This window comes from Camellia sinensis, unplaced genomic scaffold (genome assembly GCF_055761805.1).
Source record: "Camellia sinensis isolate YWXY unplaced genomic scaffold, ASM5576180v1 Unanchor1, whole genome shotgun sequence".
NCBI lineage: Eukaryota > Viridiplantae > Streptophyta > Magnoliopsida > Ericales > Theaceae > Camellia > Camellia sinensis.
Genome location: NW_028128987.1, coordinates 11,492,941 through 11,511,898, shown reverse-complemented (window position 1 = coordinate 11,511,898; position 18,958 = coordinate 11,492,941). Strand labels below are relative to the sequence as shown.

The following is an 18,958-nucleotide window of genomic DNA, read 5'->3' as shown; positions in this document are numbered from 1 at the left end:
TTTCTTTTGTTTATAAGTTAATAAATATTTTGTTTGTTAGATCTGTATTCTTCATGTAGCAAAAGTGGAGTTTGGAATGCAGGTCCTTTTCTCTCCCCAGGCTTGGACAGGGGCTTGCATAAGCTAATCTGGGTAGTTTTTGTTCTTATTTTGCTTTTTATATTTTTGAGTGATGCATTGGTTATTTTGTTGTTTTATATGCTCTCCGTGTCCGCGTGTGTAGGGAGCATCTGTTTGTAGACCACCTATTTTTTCATCCCACCATTACTCGGTTCACACCACAGTTTTAATTTTGTGTGTGCATGTGTATATATATATATATATATTTGAATTCACACCAGCAAGTTTCATAGGACTTTTCATATTCTTCCCCTAACCTTAGTCTTAAAGCCACCATCCACTGTCGTCATCTTTGGGGCTGTTGCCGCCATGTTCCCATTGCCACCTCCCACTCTTGTTGCTACCTCCCTAGCCACATTGCCCCACAGCCACTGCCCATCTCTTCCCAGTCACTCCTTTCCCTAACTCTTTATTCCACAGACCCACTACTGCAACCCAGCTACCTCAGACCACCATTGCAACCCACTGCTATCCTTTCACAAGCACCGAGATCCTCAAATGTATTCCCATTACGACTAGGGGAGGCGTAAGAGTGGAGAGGGGTGGGAGCAAATCACTGTTTGGGGCTGGTGGGACAGAGGCAATGCTGCAACTAGGGTTAGGGTTTTAAGCGGTAGACGGTGGTGGTTGATGATGGTGAGGTATGTTTGTCCTTGATAATATAATTTGTTTGAGGGATAGAATTGTAACTAATTTATTATTATTATTATTTTTATTTTTTATTTTTATTGTATGATGTGCAAATAGCAGCTCGGATGGCTTAATATGCATCCAGAAGTTTAGTTGAACACCCTTATACTTTGGACATTTCATTTTAAAATTTGAAATTTATTTTGCTATTTTGCACACACTAAATAATATTTATTATATCTTCAAAAATCCTTGAGAGATACTTGGCACAGCTCACAAGCCAAATTGATTTCAGTTCTCTCTAACTCAACTTCTCACGTAGAGCAACGCAACAGATCAAATATCTTCCGCTGGAGCCCATTCCCGTCGAAGCCCACCCGTTGTCACCCACTCCTGTTAGAGCCGCGAAGCCCACAAACAATGTCAAACATCACTCTAAAGCATACAAGGAGAAGTTAAAAAGTTCAAAGATACTATAAATGTACAGAGGGGTTGGGATAGAAGTGTTTTAATAATTATGGTTTGCCTAGAAAGAGGAGTTTGAGAACTTTCTCGATTTTTTAAATAGATTTTTTGGCTTTTCAATACTCATAATTGTTTCATTTTTTCTCAATCCTCCTCCCTTACTGTTATGGGTGCTCTTCTTCAATTTTGGCTTGTGACGGTAACTGAATTTTAGAAGGCAACGTTGACAAAGATGACGGTGACAGTAGATTTGAGCTTTGTTTTAATGCAGATCTTTTTTTTTGTTTTTTTCTTTTTCTTCCAAACAACAGTTGTGATAAGATTAGTGGTTTTTTCAGAACCACAACTAATTTTTTTTGGAGGCTTTTGTAATTTGTTCAAGGTTTTTTGTTTGGCTCTTTGGAACTTTGTTATTTTTCTTTTTTCTTGTTCGGTAGGATGCTTACTTCCATTTTAATATAACTACCTTATAATCTTTCTAAACAAAATCAACAATAATAATAATGATTGATTATAATTAAAAAAAGAGAGAAATATGCCTTTTATTTTTTACATATTAATAACACAATTGATAGGTTTTTACATATTTATTGTGATGACAAGGCTAGAGCACATATAAATTATAATTGCAACATCATTTTATTAATACTAATAATAATATTATAGAAAGCAGAAAAGCAAATAGCTAAATCCATTTGACTGAACATAGATAAAACAACAATGATTCATCCCACTAAAAACATCACCACTAATAGCACTAATGCATTAAAAAAGTAAAAAAAAAAAAAAAAATACAATTCCAAGACCAAAACATCACATCATTAATAGCGGGACCATTGCCACCTAATTAGTGGGAGCACTAATTAGTGCTCCCAAGCATTTTTCTAGATAAAATAGGTAACCAGGAATTTTATCATATTTATAAATTATTTTATGTGACAAAATTAAAAAAACAAGAAATGAACAAAGGCAAAAAGCATGAGTGAAAGAAGCCCAGTTTCTCTTTCAAAATAAAAGAAGCAAGTAATGAATAAATCTTATTTTTTACTTTTATTTTAATATTTTTTTCAATCTCTCAATTTTCAATTATCTTAACCTCAAAATTGCCCTTATGATTCGATCCTTCAATAAATTGTTGTTAAATTAGATGGAAATTTGGCACGTGATTATCATGTTGGAAATTCAATTCACATGTCACAAAATATCTCAATACAAAAAATTTTTAGTCATTCGGATATAAATTTTAGAAGAAAAATTAAATGTTCGGTTATAAATTTCTAAAAAAAAATAAATTATTCAATATACATTCCGTTTAACTGTTTAAGTCCAAACAATTATTTTTTGTTCTAAAATTTATGTCCGAACATTTTACATTTGTCTAAAATTTTACATCTGAATGATATAGATAGTGTATGCTAAGATTTTCTTTTGTACAAATAAAATTACCCTTATCATGTGACCTACTAATTAGTCCTGGAGATTTTTCTTCGGAGTTTTTCTTAAGAGTCGTTTGTTAAAATTGAAAATTAAAGTTTTAAACTTTTTTTTTTTTTTGTATTCCAATGTTTAAATATTAAAGAACTAAATTGTAAATACAAAATTATAGGATAAAGATTTTAGTTGTGATGAAAATGGAAATTACATTGATGTCTCTCTGAAATGAAATTAAGAATATTTTCAGTCAATTTCCAAATTTAAGTGCTTAGTATTTCTAACTCTCTCATATTAGTAACCTCTAGGCTAGTTTGATTGGACAGACTATAGCATAGAATTAAAATTATTAATCTATGAGACTCATATTCCAATTTATTATTCGAATTAGATTTCGATGACCATTTTATCAAATTTGGGGATGCTACTGCGCAGTTTGCGCAACATCTGTTGTGCGGCAAAATGGGCCTATTTCGGGATCCATTTTGATACTCCCTCCGTCCCAAAAAATTAGTCCCTTATTCCATTTTTCATTGTCCCAAAATATTAGTCCCTCTTCAAAAATCAAGTACAAAAATAATGTGAATTTCCTATTTTGCCCTTCTTTTAAATTAATAAACAATGTAAAAAGTACAATTATGACATTGATATTCCCAAAAAATGTACTATCAAAAGGGTAATTTTGGAAAATTAACTTTTTCCAAATACAATAATTGTACTACCAAAAAAAGTTGGATTCCCCAAAAGGGACCATTATTTTGGGACGGAGGGAGTAATCCAAACCGTTCACATTTTAGAATACATTAAGTATAACATGTCTGAAAAAAATCAAGTTAATCGGATAATGTTTGCCCATTCATCCACTCATATTTGTATTCATTTTAGTACTTTAAATTACAATTATTATTTATTTTTGTAGATACAAATGTGAGTCGATGAATGAGAAAATGATATTCGATTAACTTGATTTTTTACAGACATGTTCTACTTGATGTGTGCTAAAATGTGAACTATTTGAATTATCAAAATAGGCCCCGAAATAGACCCATTTCACAGCACAACAGATGTTGCTACGCAGCCGGCGCAACATCCCCAATTCCCCATTCTATCTAACAAAGTTATTAGATTTTTTATCCTACAACTAATAATGCAAAATATACATATAATTGGGATTATATATTTCTATATATATTGCAAAACAAAAGTGGACAAGAGGAAATTTTTGTATCTCACAAATCAAACTGAATAACCAATCATACATTAATATCATAGATTGTTAATCCCCTTACTATTAATATTGCTAATGAAACACGTTCTTTGGATATTATGCTTAAAACTAAACTCTCAATTGTGATATGAACACGAAAGGTTTTCATACAATGGGACATAGATAAATCATTTATCACATATTTGTTTCTCATTCTCTAAAAATTTTCCGTGCACTTAGACTACTCCAAGACCCCTTGTCTACCTGAGTAAAATATACTGTTCGTGTAAAATACACTGTATTTTTCATTATGACATAGAAATATTGTAAGATGACGTTATTATAGAAAAAACAAAACCAATATGGTCCATTGGATATTGTTCAAAGAATGATATAACTTGCACCTCGGAGCACAAAAACAGATCCATCACTTTTTTCTTTTTGGTGGAGAAGATGAAATGGGCAAAATGTGATTCAAGAAAATGATAGATGATAGCCTGCAAGAATTAACCCCAATAAGAAGGGAAAAAAAAAGTAGAAACATTGAAGAAATACCAGTTTTGAGTGAAGCTGGGGATTATGAATTTCTTTCATCATTCCGGATTTTTTCTAACAAAATATGGTCCAAGTTATCAAATGTCAACTACGCAGCAACAACAGCAACAACAACAACAACAACAAGGGGGGCACGAAACAATCAGGTAGCAACAACTTTAACATGCTCCAAAATCATCCACCTCTCTAATTACCTCTCCCAGTCAATAAAGCCTCATGAGTCTCCATCACATTGAGGCTCCTTCAGACCATAGTTAGACTTGTGAGCCAGTTTAAACCATTTGGGTGTGATGCATTTCACTTTCAAATTTGTTTTGGCCTTTGTGTGTGTGCGTGCGCAACTGTGTGATATTACTATTAACCTGGTCATCATGGGTTCAAACTACATAAACCTCTCCATATGTGGGGGTAAGTGTAACACCCCACCAATTATCATGTACATAGAACAGTTAAAATATACTTTCTACACATATACTCACAATACAATTTCATTCAAATATTTCTCTTTCTCATTGAACTGTAGATTTTACATACAAAACAATTCCAACAATACATCTCCCTGTTCAGTGAGTTAGAGAAAATTATAAAACAATTACATTGCCTTTCTAGCTTACTAGTTACATTGGGACATTAATACAAAATTACAAAGCTCAAAATAAAAGTAGAAAAAGAGTTTCATCATTTCATTACAACATTAAGTTTTCACAAAAGGTTAGGCTTTTTCAACAAAAAGGAAAAGAAATATCCTTATCTTCTTTTCCTTCATAAACGGGTTTAGGGCTCTTCATTACCTGAAATGTTAGTGAAAAAAAATAGGAATGAGTAATTTTGCCCAGTAGAGAATAACTTTAACCGAGAATATAGACAATTGATTTAAACATGAATGACCTTTATATGTATGCCCAATGTTCATTTGTATTATAAGTTTAATTGGACAAAATACAACTCACAATCAACCTCCACACTTTTTTTCGTCATCATACGGATGGCATGCAAACGCCTCAAACCTTTCCACTTTCGTCGTCCTCATACGAATCGGCCAGTGGACGCCTCACAACATTCCTACATTCGCCGCTCTCATGCAGACCAAGCAAGTGGGCACCTCAAACACAACCCCACATTCGTCGTCCTCACATGAACCGGGCAAGTGGGCATCTCAAACACATTTTACTTACCCAAAAAAAATCTCATACACATATCATAACATTTACATTTTCACACAACATCCACAATCACAAGGATTCTTAAATTTAAACCATCGATCATCAACGTCATCAATTTCATGAATAATCCCTTAGGGTTCATATAAAATTTGGGATTTTTCCACACTAATATTTCCTTTCTTTGATTCAAGCACATTTATTTCCTATTTCATAGTTGAAAGCATAATCCATCATCAATTTCTCAAATAAATACTTTATTGCACAAAACCCACCCATATATATATATATATATCTCACTCATCTCTATAGTACTTGTGGGGAAGTGGTTTTAGGAAATACTCTTCTGATCCTGGGGGACGCTCGCGATCCACCGATAGGCACCTGAAAGGAAGTAAACACTCCGGTCGGGGGTGCCGGAATTAGCACTCTGACGGACAAGTTAGACTCTCGTTCTAGATTACTTGTATTCTAAGTTAAACACTACAATTATCACATACCTCTTTCTAGCTGATGTCTCTTCTATTTATATCTTTTCTTCTTTGGGTCTCGGGATTAGTTCCAAATCCAACCTCCTATTCGGCATAATTTGTAATAAACCGATCTTCACTCGTCCCCTTGCTTAATCGACTATCTAGCCGAATAAGGTTGGGTCCGAGCTTCCGTGGCAATGGCTGAATGTTTCGAATCTTGATTCTTCAATGTTCGACTCTCTGGAATCTCTACGACTTCCAATATTCGGCCCCCACAATTGCTCCCCAAGCACTCCACTAGCGGTAGTTGGCTGGAGTGTTTGGCTTTGAACTCGAAGAGTCAGAGCCAAATTTGGCGGCTGATCGTATTCCAACGCGAATTCTGTCCACACGCTTCTCGGTTATCATTTCAACTTCCCGCCTCTTCGTACACTCTCATTTATTGTGATTTAAAATTTCGATGTCTTTTCAAATAGATACATGCTTTTAGACGCCCGTCGCTGGATTGCCTTGTGAACTACCTCTGCGACCTCCTACTCTTCTCTACCTCCTTCGCCATTTGTAAGTTCTCTCCTTCCTTGCTTTGTTTTTTGGCTTAGTATAATCATATTGGCAGGGGAGAATGGCGAAACATTTAAAAGATCTCCTCTCACCGGATCAAATTTCTGGTTTCCGACGCCATTTTTTCGTCCCTGATGACGTTCGTTTGTCTTTTGTAGCAGACGGAACCCTTGATATGGAGAGGGTTGATGAAAACACCACCGTCTTCCCTCTTCTATCAATTGCAGAGGGCGGGGTCCGTTTCCCCTTTTACCCACTCCTTAGGGCCGTGCTTTGCCATTGGGAGTTAATCCCTTCGCAGCCCAACGTCAATTTCTTTAGGATTATGATGGGGATTGTTGCACTAAACCATCGCCTTGGGCTTAACCTTGGCATCTCCGCTATTCGGCATTACTACGCCTTGGCCAAGTCTTCTGGTCGGCACGAGCGTTATTTCCTTAGAGCCAAAGACACCGACCATCAACTAGTGACTATGCTTTCCAGTTCTGGAAAGCGAGTCGATGATGTTATGGTTGTCGTCCAAGGAAACTAGGAATTCGGCGAAGGCGAGGATCACCTTGATCGTATTCCTAGACGGAGGGGCGAACTAGGTGGCCGAGTATCATCTTCTATTCATTTGTTAAATTTATAAAGCTTCATTTTTGGGGCCTTATGATTTTGCTTTTGCAGGGAACGATTTGAAGAAAATCTTGACCTCAAGGAAACCAGGTGGCCGAGTATCATCTTGATTTTTTACAGGCATGTTCTACTTGATGTGTGCTAAAATGTGAACTATTTGAATTATCAAAATAAGCTCTGAAATAGACCCATTTCACAGCACAACAGATGCTGCTACGCAACCGGCGCAACAACATCCCCAATTCCCCATTCTATCTAACAAAGTTATTAGATTTTTTATCCTACAACTAATAATGCAAAATATACATATAATTGGGATTATATATTTCTATATATATTGCAAAACAAAAGTGGACAAGAGGAAATTTTTGTATCTCACAAATCAAACTGAATAACCAATCATACATTAATATCATAGATTGTTAATCCCCTTACTATTAATATTGCTAATGAAACACGTTCTTTGGATATTATGCTTAAAACTAAACTCCCAATTGTGATATGAACACGAAAGGTTTTCATACAATGGGACATAGATAAATCATTTATCACATATTTGTTTCTCATTCTCGAAAAATTTTCCGTGCACTTAGACTACTCCAAGACCCCTTGTCTACCTGAGTAAAATATACTGTTCGTGTAAAATACACTGTATTTTTCATTATGACATAGAAATATTGTAAGATGACGTTATTATAGAAAAAACAAAACCAATATGGTCCATTGGATATTGTTCAAAGAATGATATAACTTTCACCTCGGAGCACAAAAACAGATCCATCACTTTTTTCTTTTTGGTGGAGAAGATGAAATGGGCAAAATGTGATTCAAGAAAATGATAGATGATAGCCTGCAAGAATTAACCCCAATCAGAAGAGAAAAAAAATAGTAGAAACATTGAAGAAATACCAGTTTTGAGTGAAGCTGGGGATTATGAATTTCTTTCATGACCACCTTGAGATCATTCCGGATTTTTTCTAACAAAATATGGTCCAAGTTATCAAATGTCAACTACACAACAACAATAATAACAAGGGGGGCACGAAACAATCAGGTAGCAACAACTTTAACATGCTCCAAAATCATCCACCTCTCTAATTACCTCTCCCAGTCAATAAAGCCTCATGAGTCTCCATCACATTGAGGCTCCTTCAGACTATAGTTAGACTTGTGAGCCAGTTTAAACCATTTGGGTGTGCTGCATTTCACTTTCAAATTTGTTTTGGCCTTTGTGTGTGTGCGTGCGCAACTGTGTGATATTACTATTAACCTGGTCATGATGGGTTCAAACTACATAAACCTCTCCATATGTGGGGGTAAGTGTAACACCCCACCAATTATCATGTACATAGAACAGTTAAAATATACTTTCTACACATATACTCACAGTACAATTTCATTCAAATATTTCTCTTTCTCATTGAACTGTAGATTTTACATACAAAACAATTCCAACAATACATCTCCCTGTTCAGTGAGTTAGAGAAAATTATAAAACAATTACATTGCCCTTCTAGCTTACTAGTTACATTGGGACATTAATACAAAATTACAAAGCTCAAAATAAAAGTAGAAAAAGAGTTTCATCATTTCATTACAACATTAAGTTTTCACAAAAGGTTAGGCTTTTTCAACAAAAAGGAAAAGAAATATCCTTATCTTCTTTTCCTTCATAAACGGGTTTAGGGCTCTTTATTACCTGAAATGTTAGTGAAAAAAAATAGGAATGAGTAATTTTGCCCAGTAGAGAATAACTTTAACCGAGTATATAGACAATTGATTTAAACATGAATGACCTTTATATGTATGCCCAATGTTCATTTGTATTATAAGTTTAATTGAACAAAATACAACTCACAATCAACCTCCACACTTTTTTTCGTCATCATACGGATGGCATGCAAACACCTCAAACCTTTCCACTTTCGTCGTCCTCACACGAATCGGCCAGTGGACGCCTCACAACATTCCTACATTCGCCGCTCTCATGCAGACCAAGCAAGTGGGCACCTCAAACACAACCCCACATTCGTCGTCCTCACATGAACCGGGCAAGTGGGCATCTCAAACACATTTTACTTACCCAAAAAAAATCTCATACACATATCATAACATTTACATTTTCACACAACATCCACAATCACAAGGATTCTTAAATTTAAACCATCGATCATCAATCTCATCAATTTCATGAATAATCCCTTAGGGTTCATATAAAATTTGGGATTTTTCCACACCAATATTTCCTTTCTTTGATTCAAGTACATTTATTTCCTATTTCATAGTTGAAAGCATAATCCATCATCAATTTCTCAAATAAATACTTTATTGCACAAAACCCACCCACATATATATATATATATATATATATATATATCTCACTCATCTCTATAGTACTTGTGGGGAAGTGGTTTTAGGAAATACTCTTCTGATCCTGCGGAACGCTCGCGATCCACTGATAGGCACCTGAAAAGAAGTAAACACTCCGGTCGGGGGTGCCGGAATTAGCACTTCGACGGACAAGTCAGACTCTCGTTCTAGATTACTTGTATTCTAAGTTAAACACCACAATTATCACATATCTCTTTCTGGCTGATGTCTCTTCTATTTATATCTTTTCTTCTTTGGGCCTCGGGATTAGTTCCAAATCCAACCTCCTATTCGGCATATTTTGTAATAAACCGATCTTCACTCGCCCCTTTGCTTAATCAACTATCTAGCCGAATAAGGTTGGGTCCGAGCTTCCGTGGCAATGGCCGAATGTTTTGAATCTTAATTCTTCAATGTTCGTCTCTCTGGAATCTCTACGACTTCCAATATTCGGCCCCCACAATTTCCCTCCAAGCACTCCACTAGCGGCAGTTAGCTGGAGTGTTTGGCTTTGAACTCGAAGAGTCAGAGCCGAAATTTGGTGGCTGATCGTATTCCAACGCGAATTCTGTCCATACGCTTCTCGGTTATCATTTCAACTTCCCGCCTTTTCGTACACTCTCATTTATTGTGATTTAAAATTTCGATGTCTTTTCAAATAGATACATGCTTTTAGACGCCCGTCGCTGGATTGCCTTCCGAACTACCTCTGCGACCTCCTACTCTTCTCTACCTCCTTCGCCACTTGTAAGTTCTCTCCTTCCTTGCTTTGTTTTTTGGCTTAGTATAATCATATTGGCTGGGGAGAATGGCGAAACATTTAAAAAATCTCTCACCGGATCAAATTTCTGGCTTCCGACGTCATTTTTCCGTCCCTGATGACGTCTGTCTGTCTTTTGTGGAAGACGAAACCCTTGATATGGAGAGGGTTGATGAAAACACCATCGTCTTCCCTCTTCTATCAATTGCAGACGGCGGGGTCCATTTCCCCCTTCACCCACTCCTTAGGGCCGTGCTTTGCCATTGGGAGTTAATCCCTTCGTAGCCTAACGTCAATTTCTTTAGGATTATGATGGGGATTGTCGCTGTTAATCATATTATTTAATTTTGATGATGTCTAAAATATATTAGTTAATATACATATTATTTGACACAAATTATTATCTTTTTAAAATATATATATTTGTTAAATATTATTTAAATAAAATAATATTATCTTTTTAAAATATATATGTTAAATATTATTTTAAATATTTTCAAAAACTTTACTATTCACTTTTTGAAAAATAGGGTTAATTACTATTCATCTTTTGACAAATCGATTAATTATATTATTTTGACAAAAATGATTATTTTAAATATTTTCAAAAACTTTACTATTCACTTTTTGAAAAATAGGGTTAATTACTATTCATCTTTTGACAAATTGATTAATTATATTATTTTGACAAAAATGATTGATTGGTTGTATTATTTTGACAAATTTGATATTTATGGGTTGTCTTATTTTGACAAAATTAATATGGAGTGGTAAAATACATTTAGTTTAAAATCTTTACAACATATACAATATTTTAAAGATGACATATATTTTCAGATCCATCATAAATATTATTTATAGAGATTTTTCTGTTTGCAAAATTTTGATTGGAACTTATATAACATTATATGCAGAATACATCACGTGCGCTATTAAATTTTTTACACTACATTGATTATATTATATTATAATCAAACAAGAAGAAAAAGATGGAGTTATTTATATATGTATATATATATATATATATATATATATATATTATAAACTAGATGGAGAAAATTATTTGTTTGTTTGAAAGTTGTGAACTTTGTATTAAATTGTCTACAAAAACGGTGGCTCCATGTTTGAAAAAAAACAAGAAGAAAAAATCAATCTTATTTTTATCTTTTTAATTCTTATCATTTGCTGACTATTTAAATTTAAGGAGTGTGCTTATGTAAGCAATGACATCAAGAGCCTGCTTATGTAAGCGATGACATCAGGAGCGTGCTTATGTAAGCCATGACGTCAGGAGCGTGCTTATGTAAGCCATGACGTCAGCAAGGAGTGTCCAACGGGTATATTTTTGTGTATAAATAGAGGTGTTGGATGTGGAGAAAAAATCAAGAACTTGAAGAGAAAATATTTCTGTGAGCTCCAAAATTCTGAGTATTCTGCTCTTTCACTTTCAGATCTAAGTCTAATTTTTGTTCTTACACTTTCATATCTACTCTTTGTGAGAGAATTATTGTAAAAGTGGGTTCAATTACCACTTATTCTTATTCCTTATTTTTGTGAGAGATTTTGTAAGGGTAAGGCATTTATTGTTGAGTGAGGCTCAATAGATAAGAGTAAGTCCTGTGCCAAATCCACAAGCTTGGTGGTGTATTTATTCAATTGATAGTAAAGAAATTCTCAAGGAGGTTCCTTGGGGAGTGGACGTAGGCCTGGCGTGCCGAACCACTATAAATCGCAGTGTTTGATTTTCTCTCTCTATCTCTTCTACTTTTATATTGATAATTATTATTCTGTTTTTCTTTATTTATTAAAATTCTGAATATTGTGTTATTTTTAATATTGTGAAATTTTTAGTAACCCAATTCACCCCCCCTCTTGGGTTGCCTATCTGGGATAACAATTGGTATCAGAGCCTAGACTCTAGTTTTTGTGACTTAACCGTCTCAGAGTAGATTATGACAACCCCTAGTTATTCCTTACCCGAGGGACAAGCATCTAATAGGCCACCTCTATTTAGCGGCACAAATTTTAGCTATTGGAAAACTAGGATGACCATACATATTCAATCTAATGATTATGAATGTTGGAAAATTATTTGTAATGGTCCAAAAATTCCTACCAAAACTATAGATGGACTTAGGGTACCAAAACCTGAAGATGAGTGGGATGAATCAGATACTAGAATGGCCCAAATTAATGTCAAAGCTACAAACATGTTGTACTGTGCTTTAGATGCCAACGAGTTCAATAGAATTTCCACATGTAAAACCGCTAAAGAAATTTGGGACAAGCTTATAGTGACTCATGAGGGAACCGAACAAGTTAAAGAATCTAGAGTCAGTTTGCTAGTCCATAATTATGAACTTTTTAAAATGAAGCCTGATGAAACTATTCCTCAAATGTTTACTCGTTTTACTGATATTATTAATGGTTTAACTTCTCTTGGCAAAATATATACTAATGCTGAAATTGTAAGAAAAGTGCTTAGGTCATTACCAAAAAGTTGGGAGACAAAAGTCATTGCCATTACAGAAGCCAAGGATTTATCAAAGCTAAGTCTAGATGAGTTAATGGGATCTCTCTTAACTCATGAGCTCATAATGCAAGAAGGAAAGGAAGAGGAGGACAACAACAAGAAGAAAGGAATAGCTTTCAAATCCACCTCGAAACATCAAGAGGATAAGGAAGATGATTCAGATGAGGATGAGGAAATGGCATTCATTACTAGAAAGTTCCAAAGGTTTGTGAGAAAGAACAAGGTGTACGAAATTTTTTCAGAAAAGACTTCAACAACAGGGATTTTCAAAGAGGAGAAAATCACAAAAAATCTGAAGTAACCTGCTATGAATGCAACAAACCTGGACACTACAAATCAGAATGTCCAGAACTTAAGAAAAAAATTCAAGAAGGACAAAAAGAAAGCTATGATTGCAGCATGGGGAGAAGATAGTGATGAAAGCGACACAGAAACCGAAGTTTGCAAAAACGAGGTTGCTAACCTATGTTTAATGGCACTTGGAAATGAAAATGAGGTAAATGACGAATCCTTTACATTTGATGAATTACAATTAGCTTTTGATGAATTACATGCAGAATTTAAGAAACTTAGTTTGAAAAATAATTGTCAAAAGAAAATAATTTCAAGTTTATCAAAAGAAAATGAATCATTGACTTCCAAGATAAATGTTTTAGAAAATGAAGCCATGAAAATGAAAAAGGAAAATGAGATTTTAACTCAAAAAGAGTCTTCAATTTCTGAAAAACATTTAGTTGTATTGCAAAAAGAAAACGAGTCTTTAAAAAATGAGCAAATTATTTTGAAAGAAAATATTGAAGACTTGAAAACTACTCTTTCAAAGTTCACTCAAGATAGAGAGACTTTAAATAAAATTCTTAAAAACCAAAACCGTACTTTTGGTAGAGCCGGAATTGGATATAAACCTTTTTCAAAAGTAAAAACTGCCAAAAATGGTTTTGTATATGCATCCTCTAATCACTCTCATCTCACATGTCATTTTTGTGGAACAAAAGGTCATATTTCACCTTCATGTCCTATTAAAAGAAATCCTTTTGCTAAAATAAAAAAGATGTGGGTTCCTAAGGATATCTCAAGGGTATCAAATTCTAACTTTTATGGACCCAAGAAAAAATGGGTACCAATAGAGAAATCAAATTTTTGTAGGTATGTTTCAAGACAAAATCCAGTAACGATAGATGGTATCTCGACAGTGCATGTTCGAGACACATGATTGGAAATAAAGCTATGTTCGCCACACTCCAACCAAAGGATGGCGGATATGTGACTTTTGGCGACAATAGCAAGGGTAAAATCATTGGTGTAGGAAGTATTGGTAAAAATCCCTCTCCTATTATTGAAAATGTTTTATTTGTTGAAGGTTTAAAATATAACTTGCTTAGTATTAGTCAATTATGTGATAAAGGTTATAGAGTTATTTTTGAGAAAACTCATTGCACTATTGAAAATACCTTAGAAAACAAAACTTTATTTGTAGGTTATAGACATGAGAATGTATATGTGTTTGATTTACATGATTTATCTTCTCATTTCAACATTAAATGTTTATCTGCTATAAATGATAATGGTTGGCTTTGGCATAGAAGATTAGGACATGCTCATTTTGATTTAATTTCCAAGCTTTCAAAAAATGAGTTAGTCATAGGTTTACCAAAAATTGTTTTTGAAAAAGATAAACTTTGTGATGCATGTCAATTTGGAAAACAAACTAGAATTTCTTTTAAATCCAAAAATATCGTTTCAACTACTAGACCGCTTCAACTCTTGCATATTGATCTATTCGGACCATCTAGAACATTAAGTTTAGGAGGAAAATCTTATGCCCTTGTTTGTGTTGATGATTACACTAGATATACATGGGTATTATTTTTAGCACACAAAAATGAAGCTTTTTATAATTTCTCAAAACTTTGTAAAAGAATTCAAAATGAGAAAAATCTTAATATTTGTAGTATTAGAAGTGACCATGGTAGAGAATTTGAAAATGATGATTTTATTAAGTTTTGTGATGACTTAGGAATAGATCATAATTTCTCAGCCCCTAGGACTCCTCAACAAAACGGTGTGGTTGAAAGAAAAAATAGAACTCTTGAAGAAATGGCTCGTACTATGCTTTGTGAAAATAATTTGCCTAAATATTTTTGGGCGGAAGCTGTAAACACTGCATGCTATGTTATAAACCGTGCCATGATTAGACCTATTCTTAAGAAAACTCCTTACGAACTTTGGAAAGGTAGAAAACCTAATATTAGTCACTTGCGTGCTTTTGGTTGTAAATGCTTTGTATTAAATAACAATAAAGATAATTTAGGAAAATTTGATGCTAAATCAGATGAAGCTATATTTCTTGGTTATTCTATGTCTAGTAAAGCTTATAGAGTATTTAATAAAAGAACTCTACTTGTTGAAGAATCTGTGCATGTTGTTTTTGATGAATCTAACGATATTATTTCCAAGAATCTTTTAAGTAATGATATTGTAGAAAATCAACCAAGCATGGAGAGCATTTATAAAAAGGAAAATGAAGAAAATCCATTACGCGAACATGACGAAGAAATGACAATGGAGAAACTTCAAGAAATATATGCTCTTCCAGAAAATGACTCAAATCTACCAAAAGAATGGAAGTATGCTCATGGCCACCCCAAAGACCTCATCATAGGTGATGCGGCAGAAGGTATAAAAACCCGTTCCTCTGTTAGAAATATTTGTGGTAACTTGGCATTTGTTTCACAAATTGAACCAAAATCATTTTTAGAAGCTGAAAATGATGAAAACTGGATTTTAGCAATGCAAGAAGAATTAAATCAATTTGAAAGAAATGAAGTTTGGTTTTTGACCCCTCGACCTAAGGATTATCCCGTTATTGGTACAAAATGGGTTTTTCGAAATAAAATGGACGAATCTGGAGTTGTTACTAGAAATAAAGCTAGATTAGTAGCTCAAGGCTATAATCAAGAAGAGGGAATTGATTTTGATGAAACTTTTGCACCAGTTGCTAGACTTGAAGCTATTAGAATGTTACTTGCTTTTGCGTGTTTTAAAGATTTTAAATTATATCAAATGGATGTTAAAAGTGCTTTTTTAAATGGGTACATTTCGGAGGAAGTCTATGTTGAACAACCTCCCGGTTTTGAAAATCATAAATACCCGGATCATGTTTTCAAACTTTCAAAAGCCTTATATGGCTTGAAACAAGCTCCTAGAGCATGGTATGAAAGATTGAGTAATTTTCTACTTGACAAAGGTTTTTGTAGAGGAAAAATTGATACAACACTTTTTATAAAAATCAAAAAGGAAGATATGCTAATCGTTCAAATTTATGTTGATGATATCATTTTTGGTGCTACTAATGAAAATTTGTGCAAAGAGTTTGCTAAAGACATGCAGGGTGAGTTTGAAATGAGTATGATGGGGGAATTAAATTACTTCCTTGGTCTACAAATTAAACAAGCTAATGATGGAATCCATTTAAATCAAACGAAATATATCAAAGATCTACTCAAAAGGTTTGAAATGGAATCATCAAAGCCTGCAGCAACTCCAATGAGCACATCGATAAAAATCGACAAAGATGAGCAAGGTAAACCCGTAGATGAGAAGAAATATCGAGGTATGATTGGTTCTTTACTTTATCTTACTGCAAGTAGGCCCGACATAATGTTTACTGTTTGTATGTGTGCACGTTTTCAATCCGCACCGAAAGAGTCACACATCATCGCAGTCAAACGCATTTTCAGATATCTTGTCGGCACTCAAAATTTGGGATTATGGTATCCTAAGGGAACCACCTTTGAACTTTTTGGTTACTCAGATGCCGACTTTGCGGGATGTAGACTTGACCGAAAAAGCACTAGTGGCACTTGTCATTTTCTTGGACACTCACTCACCTCTTGGTTTTGCAAAAAACAAAACTCAGTGGCTTTGTCAACTGCTGAAGCAGAATACATTGCCGCCGCTGGGTGTTGTGCACAATTGCTTTGGATGAAACAACAACTTCAAGATTTTGGACTTCACTATGATCATATTCCTATAAAATGTGACAACACAAGTGCCATTAACCTTTCAAAAAATCCTATTCAGCACTCACGCACTAAACACATTGAAATAAGGCATCATTTTCTGAGAGATCATGTACTCAAAGGTGACATTGAACTCGAATTTGTGCCTACAAATTGTCAATTAGCTGACATATTTACCAAGCCTCTAAATGAAGAACAATTTTGTTATATTAGAACAGAACTTGGTATGATGAATACTCCAATATAATGTTTATATTAAAAATAATTTTTTAATAATTAAATAAAATAAATATTGTAATAATAATTATTATTATAAAAAATAATAACCATAATAATAATATACATATATTTATATATATAATTTTTCTCTCTCTCTCTCTCTTCCGTTCCGTCTCTATCTCTCACCCACTCTCTCCCTTACTCTCTCCTTTTCTCCTTCTCTTGCTGTCTCGCTCTCCCCTTCTTCCTCTACCCTTAGCCGACTCCATCTCCACCCTCACCATAGCCTACAACCAACTCCACCATCCACAAAATCATCGATCACTTTCATCACTATCACCATCCATCCAAATCCCTCACTAATCTTCCAAACTCCATCACTTCTCCACCCGAAATCTGCATCACCATCTTCACCGATTCATCAAGTTCCATCACCGATCCATCAAGATCCGTGACTGATCCATCAAGATCCATTGCCGATCTACAAAAATTCGTCACCGATCTACCCAATCGTCTCAATTTCTTCCGTTCATCAAGGTTATCACCGATCAACATGTTAAAATTTTTGTTGCACTGTGTTGTATTTTTTTTACTTGTTATATGTGCTCCAAATTTTCTTAGATTTAATATTGGTTGCTTCTACCTTGATTGAAGTATTTGTTTTTATTTTTATTTTCTCCTTTTTGGCTAGTGCACTTGGTGTAGTTGTTTATGGCCAGATCTTAAGGGCCTTTAGTGTCATAGATTGGTAATTTATTTCTTCAATTTTATGAAATTTCTAGTGCATTAACTCAGGGGGAGACTCATATTTTGAGATTAACAATCATTATAAAAAAATATATATATATATAAAAAAAAGGGGCATGTGTATATTCTGTGCATAATTTTAGGGGGAGTATATATATACATTTTTTTTTCTTATCTGCCATACTCCTTATCTGCACCAACAAACAATTTTTTTGTGCAAAGTCAAAATTTTTTTTTAAAAAAAAATAATAATAATAAATAAATAAAGGAAGAAATGCTCACAATTTTATTTCAGAAAAAGAAAAATATTACTCGATTACAGGTAAATTTTCAGAAGGTTTCACAGATTTTTTCTTTTTCACTTCTCTCAACAATTTTTCATGAGCCTCTGTTACATGCCTCTCTCTATTTTCGATTTCTGTGAGTCTTGGCATTATCATCGTTGCATAATACTGCACTGCATTCTCCAACTGTGCATTTTTTCTTTTTAGCTCTTTCTTCTCCTTACACATATTCACTACTTGCTGTTTTAACAAGCACACCTCATCTCTCCATTGCTGATTTTCTTGTACTCTTGCTTGTAATCGTCGCGCCATATTGGAAACTGCAGTCATGGCCTGTGTACTAAGAGCCATAGTGTGATTAATAGCATCGAAATCATTTCGATTGCCAATACCACTAGAACCCTCATTTACAGGCATAGCATGTGCCTGCGTCACTGGTACTCTCTCATTTGCCTGCATTACAGGCACCTCATGCAGGTCCGACTCATTGATAGCCAAGGTAAGGAATGACATGATTACAAAAGAAGCTAAAACAAATTTTTCTCTCAAAACACTTGATGATTTTGTATCTTTGCCTCTAATCTGTGTCACTTTTTATACACTCCATTGCTCCATTCCTCGATGCATATCTGCTATCTCTGCTCAAATCTTTTGTTTGTCCATACTTCCTGCGCTCGAGATGCTCCAAAATCCCCACAATGATTCCGACAAGACAGCCGGCCCCTTATTTTATTTTTGGCCACCCAGATTATTGTATCCACTGTGTTTGTTTCTTATCTTCATCTTTATTTTGATGATGTCAA

General features: G+C 34.4%; 1 protein-coding gene across 8 annotated transcripts in view; it reads right to left on the bottom strand.

The window, feature by feature from the left end:
• Nucleotides 1-4,894: 4,894 nt before the first annotated feature.
• LOC114274144 (GCN5-related N-acetyltransferase 6, chloroplastic) overlaps nt 4,895-18,958 on the bottom strand; it is a 60,995-nt gene continuing 46,931 nt past the window's right edge. For 5 of the 8 annotated variants that reach the window (XM_082911147.1, XM_082911146.1, XM_082911144.1 and 2 more), the window contains one exon: nt 8,615-8,919. In XM_082911147.1, coding sequence (XP_082767273.1) covers nt 8,916-8,919 — 4 coding nt within the window. In that variant the 3' untranslated portion in view covers nt 8,615-8,915. Of the gene's footprint in view, nt 5,200-8,614; nt 8,920-18,958 lie in introns of those variants that run through there. The other 3 variants (XM_082911133.1, XM_082911131.1, XM_028216287.2) reach the window with 2 other exon arrangements.